The 8,940-nt window shown below is 47.5% G+C and overlaps 1 protein-coding gene across 1 annotated transcript; it reads right to left on the bottom strand.

Annotated features, from left to right (window-relative positions):
- Positions 1 to 1,602: 1,602 nt before the first annotated feature.
- On the bottom strand, positions 1,603 to 4,036 carry RASSF10 (Ras association domain family member 10). Its single transcript, XM_011374160.2, has one exon. The coding sequence runs from the start codon at positions 3,823 to 3,825 to the stop codon at positions 2,314 to 2,316; it is 1,512 nt and encodes a 503-aa protein (XP_011372462.1). The 5' UTR covers positions 3,826 to 4,036; the 3' UTR covers positions 1,603 to 2,313.
- Positions 4,037 to 8,940: the final 4,904 nt, after the last annotated feature.

Raw genomic sequence — 8,940 nt, 5'->3', positions numbered from 1 at the left:
CTTATTTGCTTTACAGGCTTCAGGCATATTTGCTGACGTCAGCAGGCTGTCAAAGTTTAAAATAATAATAGTGAAAAAGAAAACAGCCCCTATCTGCTAGGCAGCTCTGTTCTGCCAACTTCTGTGTTCTCTTCTGAGTTAGTAAACGTCCAAGAATCACCTCCCCTACCACCCTGGGGAGGGGAAAAAAAACACAATAATTTAAAAACCACTAGGTCAGCCCATTGCCAGCATAAACCATTCAGACAAGTAGCATTTGTCACACTCTAATGAGGATTTTACCTCTACCTCAAAAAGAGAGTTATTATTGGGCTTTGTGTTTATGGGATCAAATGATTGTCTAAGGACAGTGGGTTTCTTTCGGTCCCTTCCTCATTTTAATCACGCTCAAGACCAAATACATAGATGTCTTCTGCATCAGATGAAACTAAAAAACCATAATTATGCCAGCTAATGTATCTTGAAAACAACAATTAAGAAACTGGCTTTTTAATTCCCATTTTACTTGAAAATTTGAAAATATCCATGTATATTGTAATAGCATGGTGGTGGCGGAGGGGGACTGACTCTCAAAAAGAGACAGCCCACATGGCTTGAAGATGTCAGGTGAGCAGGCCCCCACCAGCAAGAAGCAGAAAAATCTCTCCAAGGAAAGAAATTTCTCTATAAAACTGGACCTCTTAAGTTATCTTCACATGCAGTGTTGAAATTGGAGCCAGCCTCTCCTCAGTTAGGTTGATACCAGGCTTCTGCACCAGGCTGGCACCACACACACACCCCATTGTTCACACCTCCTCCGGACAGATTAGATCCTACATTCCTCAGAAGTACGGAGCTCCGGAGGGAACACTGCCAGCAAGCTCCTTCCACACAGGCAACAACCAGCTACAACTGATAAGTTTTCATTGAAATAACTGGAACCATTACACTGAGTTCCCACCAGGGCTCTGTCTCCAGCTATCCAGAGAGAGATGTTGCACTTGCTTCTGGCTTATGCAAAGGCGTGAGCCAGACAAGAGCAATTCAAATCAAGTCGTTAGCTCACTTTTATATGCTTTTATCTATGGCTATGTGCTATTGTTAATCAAATTGTTCACCCAAGGTGTACTATTAGATTTGTTTTATTATATCTTTTCTATTTTCAGGCCTTATCTAGTAAATCCTGATATTTACACTATCTCAATTTTTGGTTTGCACAAGTAACTAATTCCTGACCAAAGATACTGAAGTTAGATATGGTTTTGGATAAAATCTGTTGAGGTCATCGTTGGTTTTAATCATATAGATAGCTCAGTTCAAAAGCTGAACACTAACAAAGAGCTTTGCTTTCAAGTTTTAGTTTCAACAAGAGTGCTCATTAAACAGCAAATTCAGTTGTACTTTATTTGAATTCTAGAACTTCCTTTGTATTTTTTCCGAAGTAAGTGATTGAGTGGATGAAGTGGCAATATGAATGAAAGGACAACACACATACCTCTGCAGGAACAAATCTCAAAGGCCCCAAATTAAATTTTAACCAGAGATTATGTCTGTCAGGAATCTATATCTCAAAAGAGTTATGTTTGGCTTTTCTAATAATAAAAGGTTATTTTGGAAAAAGGATCCCATTTGAATACATACTGCATTTACTAGGAGGAAATATGGAGTTAGACTTCTATATAGTTCAGCCTTTGAAAGAAAATAAAAGGCAAACAGCTTAACAGATGAGTGATTCCAGAATCTGCAGAAATGTAAACAGCCAGGATTTGGGAGCCTATGGGTTTTATCAAAGATGTAAGTAAGGCTGAGACCAACACCAGTGCGTCCTCTTTGGCTAGTTTTAACACGTTCACAGTCACAATTAACATTCAAGGAATTTCCTTTTCATCCAAGTGTTTCTTTTAAAAGCACTTTATGCCACAACCTAAAATTCTAGCTGCCATCAGTCCTTCCCATACAGAAGAGTGATGAAATCCCCATAATACTCTTTTTCTTCTGTTTTTGAAAATGGGTTCGGACCACGTCAATTTCCCTGGGGTGTTTGTTTTCCAATATGAGGAAGGGGGTTCTCACCTCCTCCATCCTTTCTTTCTCTAAAACTGCTTGGATTGAAGACCCAGCTTCCTCTTCCCGCGCCTTCCTCCACACTCACCCCAAGCCAGAAGAGCGCCACTGCCAGGCAGGCCGCCCAAGCCCTTCTCCACCCAGAGTGCTGCTGCCGGGCAGAAGCTCCGGGCCCATCCGCAGCTGGGTTTCAAGTCCCTGAGCTGGCCGGGCCCGGGCTTTCGACAAGAAAGGGAAAAACGTTCGTCTCCCATTCCGGCGCTGCTTCTCCTACACAAGGGATTCGCACACCGGCACCGAGTCCGAGTCCTGGCTGTGCATAGAGCTCAGCCCCGTGTCCGAGTCCTCGTCGTTGCCAGGACAGCTCTTGGCTAGTCCGCGGGCCTGATCCACCCACACCTCAGCGCAGGTCTGAGAATGGGATTCCCGTGAGGTTCCACCAGAGGTGGGGGGCCCGTCAGGCGCTGCCGTCGTCTCCAACGTGTGCAAAGTCTGGAGAAGGCCCTGCAGTTCCCGCTCCTTGCTGTTCCTCTGCTCCTGGCTGTAATCCAAGTCCGATTTGACGGCCTCCAGGTCCGTGTTGAGACGGAGCCCGATGTAGAGGCTAGTGCTGAGCTGCGTCCTGACCCGCTCCTGCTCCAGTAGCAGCTCGCCGTCGAGGCTGCCATCAGGCTCCGGTGGCTCCTCTCGTGCAGCGAGCTCCTCCTGGCGCCGCCGCATCCATCTCTGGTTCAGCTCCTCCTGAATCTCGGCCGAGAGACGCTCGAGCAACTCCTCTTGCTGGTCTCGCTGCTCCTGCAGCCGCAGCAGGTCGTCGCAGCGCAGGGCCAGCTCCTCCAGCGCCGCCGCCTGCGCCTCGCCGTCCTGGGGCTTCTCTTCGGCCGCCGCCGCAGCCGCAGCCGCGGGCTCCTCTCCTGGGCTGAGCCCATCAAGCTCAATGCCTGCGCCCACCAAGTAAGTGTCCTGCACATAGTTGACTCCGTGCCGCCGCATGCGGTCCAAGTGCACCTTGGCCTCGTAGCGATCAATCTCGCGGTCCAGCTCCCGGAGCCGCTGCACCTGCTGACGGATGGTGTGGTCCTGGGAGAGCACCAAATGCACCAGCGTCTCCATGCGCTCCACAGACGCGCTCTCTGTGGCTCGCGGCGACGACGAGCTGGACGAGACGGTGGACGACGAAGTGGACGAACAAGGTGACGACGGCTGCTGCTGGCGTCGCCGGTTGAGCTTGGCCAGCTTGCGGAAGGCCTTGCGCACAACTCGCCGCTGCTTCTCCTGGGTCATGGCCAGGCTGGGCCGCGCCGGGAATCCCCGGGCTGAGCAGGGGCGCTCGCGACTTAGTACCACGCGCGCCTCGGCGCTGCGGGGACCGGTGTTGGGCAGCGACGCCTCGCTGCGCACCAGCACGAAGCGCACATTCTCCTGCTCGTCGCTCCAGGCGGCCCAGAGACGCAAGATGCGCGTCTTGTTGGGCAGGATGCGCTCAAAGCCTCGCCACTTCTCCACAATGCAATAGCACTGCGGTGGCCCGCACAGCAAGCCTGGTGGCAGAGCCTCATCATCGTCCTCGTCGTCCTCGTCCAGGGGTTCCAGCAGCTCCACCGAGCCTGGCGAGTCGCTGGCTGCCCCCCGCCGCCGGCCCCGCCGCTGTCTCCGTCGTCGCCGGCAGCCGTCTTCCAAGAGCACGCGCACCACGTCCGAGCAAGTAGTGCGGCGAGAGAGACCAGATACTAGCTTTTCCTCCTGGCAGATCCACACCGATATCTTCTCTGATGGATCCATGGCGCGACCGGGACGCAGATGGCAAGTCTAGCCGAGCCCCGCTGGAGCAGTGGGGGCAACGAGCAGCCTGGCAGCTCTGAGATAGGATAGAAGCGCGGGACCCGCGCCCTGGTCAGTACGGGCTTTTTCCCCGGGCTGCTTACCGAAGACAAGCGCCGGCGTGGGCTGGAGGGCCTGCGGCTAGGCTCGGCCCGGACGGCGCGCTCTCTCAGTGCAGCGAGCAGGGTTCCGGCTCCTGCCGCTCTGGCTCTGCCGGACGTTCCCGGGACCTCGGGGTTTTGCTCCTCCCTACGTGGCTCCTCCCATTCCCTCCCCTAGCGCCCAGGGCTGCGGCCAGACCGCGGGAGGCGCGGCGCTCAGACCCGCCCCTCCAACCCTGGCCACACCAGGTGTGCTCCCTCCATCCCCCCCAGCAGGGCGGCACGCTGGGGACTTTTAGCCCCTTCCGCAAACTCGCCACTGTTTTGCGCGAGGGTCCAAGGGAGGACACGCAGAACTCTCCACTGGGGAAGCCCTGCCTAGGCGGAGATTAGCTCTGCGTCTTCCCTTGGCCCACTGGCTTCTCTTCGTGAGACTAGAGCTAGCTCGGTGCATATTGACTTTCCCGCGCCCCCACGCCAGATTCCTGGTCTTTCAAGGCAAAGTCGGCTGGGGAGTGTCCCAAGGGCAAAGAAGAAAAGGAAGACACAGTGTCTCGAACGGAGACGCTAACCTAATTGCGTGACCTCCAGCAGGGAGCTGTAAGTGCTGCTTTTAACGCAAGGCCTTCTAGTCTTCCTTGTCAGAACACAATATTTGCATATTTAAGGAGAACAAGATGGGGCTGTGTGCTTTGTAAGCAAGTGTGGATTCGTAGTCACGTGAAAGACAGGAATATGTCTGAGAAATGCCTACCTGGGCAATTTCGTGATTATAGGAACTTCATAGAGTACACTACCCAAACCTAGATTACAGTGTAGCCTACTACACACCTAGGCTGTATGGTATAGCCTATTTATTGATCCTAGACTATAAGCCTATACAACATGTTACAGTACTGAATACTATAGGCAATTGTAACACAATGGTGTTTATGTATCTAAACAGAAAAAGTACAGTAAAAATACAATAGAAAAGATTAAAAATGGTACATCCGTGTAGGGCACTTACCATGACTATAGGATGCAGGACTGAAGTTGCTCTGGATTCATAAGTCAGCAAGTGAGTGGTGAACAAACATGAAGGCCTAGAACTGTTGTCAACAAGTGATCAGTATCACAAATCCAATTCCAATAGGAGTCCTCAGTCTGGAGTGCAGTAAAAGGAGAAATTTTATTCAGGTAACAGTTTGCAAATGGGGAAAGGCAGCCTCCAGTGGAAACCAAAAATGCATTCCTGCAGCCAAAAGGGAAGCCCACTTATATAAAGTACCTACGCAGAAAATACCTGATCCCTGATTGGTTCATTTTTATGCAAATGAGAATCCAAATTTGCTCAGTTAGATTGTCCAAATAGCACTGTCCTGATTGGTCAGAATCATGTGTTCTGATCGGTGGTTATTCAGCCATTGTGATTGGTCAGTAAAGATACAAATGCGGATATAGCTGTGCAGTTCTGATTGGACGGAGCAGGCCTCAGCCCATTGGTTGAAAGGTGATTCCAGAAACACCTTTATAAGGGTGGCTCAGGTGACAGAAACACAATGCAGAAAGCTGGCAGTTCAGTCTGTAGCTTTCCCCTGAAATGCAGCGTGCATGAGAGGCCCCTGCTAAATGGATGATAGACTCTGATTATGAATTTTATGCCAATTAAGCACAAGGGGTGCTTCTTGGCATGTATAGTCCTTCTTGGGGTCAACGCTGTACGCTACTATAGGCTTTACAAACGCTGTATACTTAGGCTACACTAAATTTATAAAGAACACGAGATGAAATCAAGTACAAGAGAAAATGATACAATCAAGAGACTCGATAAACACGAGGTATATGATGCTGCTGCTGGTGTGATGTGGCATACTGTTTCACAGCAAACTTTTTTATGAGTAGAAAGTACACTAAAATAACGATAAATAGTATAGTAAATGCATAAACAAATGACAATTGTTTATTATCATTATCAAGTATTATGTACTACATGTAATTATATGTGCTCTTCTTTTATACAACTAACAGCACAGTAGGTTTCTTTATACCAGCGTCACCAGAAAAATGTGGAGTAACAGTTATGATGTCACCAGGTGACAAGAATTTTTCAGCTCCATTATGATCTTATGGGACTACTGTTGTATATGCAGTCCATTGTTAACCGATACATCGGTTATGTAGTACAATACTGTAAAATGATCTAGTATGGACGGGGACATTCAGAGGCTGCTCTCAGTTCCCCCAAAGAGTCATGTCTGTGGCTCTCTACATCACCTCGGCCTTCCACAGCCTTCTTCACAGGGGGACTCCTGATTCTAGTAGACTTCGGGGCCCAGACCCAAGTCATTAGCTGTTTTTTTCACATCCCACCTTCATAAAAGGAAGTGTAGTCATTACCATGATAGTTGCTGGTATTTTCTAGATGTGGTCAAGAAGGGATAGGAGGCAAGTTTCACAGCTCAAGAAAACCAAGAGTACAGTGCAAATTAGCTTTTTTCATTTTCAGTTGCTGCCACTGATGGTTCCTTGTAGGCAAGGTTCTCCTTCAGCTTATCTCTATGAGTACAGGTCTGATAACGTCACTCCTTTGCTTCAAGAACTTGGATGGCTCCTGTTTGCCTCCTGAATAAAGTACTTTTATTTGTTCACTCATTCATTTGGTAAATATTTATTGAGTACTTCTGTGCTCCAGGTACTGTGCTGGGGAATTGATGATGAACAAATCAGTCCTGGCCTATGAGGAGCTCACAGACTAGTGGAGAGAGTAGCTGAGTAAATGTTTCCAACACAGTCTTCTGTGATATGATAAGGGAGAGCTTGAGGTGCTAGGGGATTGCTGGAGTAGCATCCTACCCAGTCTGGGAGAGTCAAGGAAGGCCTCCCTGGGGAGGTGGAGCCTTAGGCAAGACCAGAAGCACCATCTGAATCTGCCGAAGGGAAAACAGATGGAGGGGAGGAGGCAGGCAGTGTTCCAGGCAGAAGGAACCACAGGTGCAAAGTCTAAGAACGACAAGAGCATGGCAGTTACTGGAGCTGCAAGGAGTTTAAGTGAGAGGAGTATCTCAGAATGAGGTTGGATGAGTAAGGAAGCAGCAGCTGGGTCAGAAAAGACTTTTAATTCTGTGTGTCGATATTCGGATCTATACTAAGGGCAATGAAAAGCCATCGAATGTGGATTCTGAGGTCAGACTGGATTAAAGGGGTCTTTGTACCTCCCTAGCATGGTGTGTGTGGGGACTCTCATAATCTGTCCCAGCCCACTTCCCCAGCTCCTCCCTCCTATGCTTGGATATCCCTTTCTCCTTCCCCTCACACACACACATAATTGTTAGAGCTTTGTCATCAGCTGTCATCCATCCCTATTGGATTTTAAGTTCCATGAAGGTAGGGATCATATCTGTTTTGCTCACTTTTGAACCCTTTACATTTAGCACAATGCCATGCATATTCTAGGTTTACTTAGTGTCTGTTGAATAAATAAATGGATGAATGAATGAATTCTACATGATAGCAAATCAACGCATCACTCATCCAGAACGGCACCTACAACTTGATACATCATACTTTGTACACGCTTTTCCCACTAATTTCCCTCTTAAACAACCAGAAAACTAGTCATCTTTCAGAAGCTCAGCTCAAAGATTACATGCTCTGGGGAATCCTTTCTTCCCTTCTCCAAGAACTGGTTTCTTGCTCTTCTGCCTCTCTTAATGCAGAAGTTTCATTACGTTGTGATGCATTTTTAAATGTCTGTTTATTCTACAAGACTTAGCTTTTCTAGAGAGCGAATTGACTATCTTATTCATATTTTGGTACCCAGTGCCTAGAGAGTGTCTAGTATCTAGTAGGCCTTTGATCTTCCTCTAAGATATTGTACTTCGCTCAAGGTTATTGTAATTTTTTTTCTAGTGGCAGACAGATATGTGGAATGATATATATGAAATTCATGCTGGGGTAATTAAAGGGTAGAGTGATCAAGGGGTTCTGAGAAGGCTGAAGAAGCGGGGCTTTAATACGGGGAGCGAAGGAGTTCAGGACATACTGGGTAGGAGAAATTACACACATTAAAATGTTAAGGTGAGTATGCACATGGTCATGTACCAGTGTTTTAGAGTGCAAGTTCTGGGTTCACCTTGCCTATATTTGAATACCAACTAAGCTTTCTAGGCTTTAATTTTGTCATCTGGGAAAAAAGAGAGAATAATAGAATTTTCCTTATAGAGTTGCTATGAATATGAAATGAAATGATGTACTACACATAAAAGATTTAGCACAGTGTCTGGCATATAACAAATGCTCAATAAAACATAGCTAGCTTTATCCATGAATTTTATTGAGTGCCTACTCCATGCTGTGACCTGGGCTAGGCATTGAGGATATAGCAGTGAACTAGACAGACTTGGTGCCTGCCCTTACAGAGCTCGCAGTCAGGACTAGTTTGGTATGTGTTTGATTAGAAATGTATTTGTTAGATTAGGCTAGGTTACAATAACAAACAGAGGCAAACATATATAATGGCTCAAATATAAGAAAGGTTTATTTTTATTCACATAATAGTCAAAAGCAGGTATCCTGTTTGGTAGATGGCTTTATTCCAGATGATAATACAGAAACCATGGTTCCCTCCATCATGTGGCTCCAGAATCTCTTAGACTTCATCGTCTACATCCAGTCAGAGGCAAAAAAGAGGAGGAAAGGACACATCCTCTTCTTAAAAGCCTTGGCTGGGAAATGGAGCATACCACTTCTCACGTCCCACTGGCTAGAACCCAGTCATATGGCCACTTGTAATGGTAAGGGGATTTCCATAGAAACTTTATAAGAAATAGGAGATGAGGCAGAGAGAGAAGTTCCAAAAGTCTATCGGTTGCAAAGAGGTGGCCCAAAGGCCAATTCAGGCTGTCTTTGACAGAGCACACCTTTTCCAAGTAGCCATGAACCCAACACCCTCTGTGTCTTATATATGACCCAATTCACATAAATTCACAACACC

This window comes from Pteropus vampyrus, unplaced genomic scaffold, assembly GCF_000151845.1.
Source record: "Pteropus vampyrus isolate Shadow unplaced genomic scaffold, Pvam_2.0 Scaffold240, whole genome shotgun sequence".
Classification (NCBI taxonomy): domain Eukaryota; kingdom Metazoa; phylum Chordata; class Mammalia; order Chiroptera; family Pteropodidae; genus Pteropus; species Pteropus vampyrus.
The sequence above is the reverse complement of the archived record's forward strand: the minus strand, read 5'-3'. Positions and strand labels throughout refer to the sequence as shown.

Excerpts from the sequence above, each read along its gene's own strand:
- RASSF10 (XM_011374160.2), bottom strand. The coding sequence starts at position 3,825 with ATGGATCCATCAGAGAAGATATCGGTGTGGATCTGCCAGGAGGAAAAG.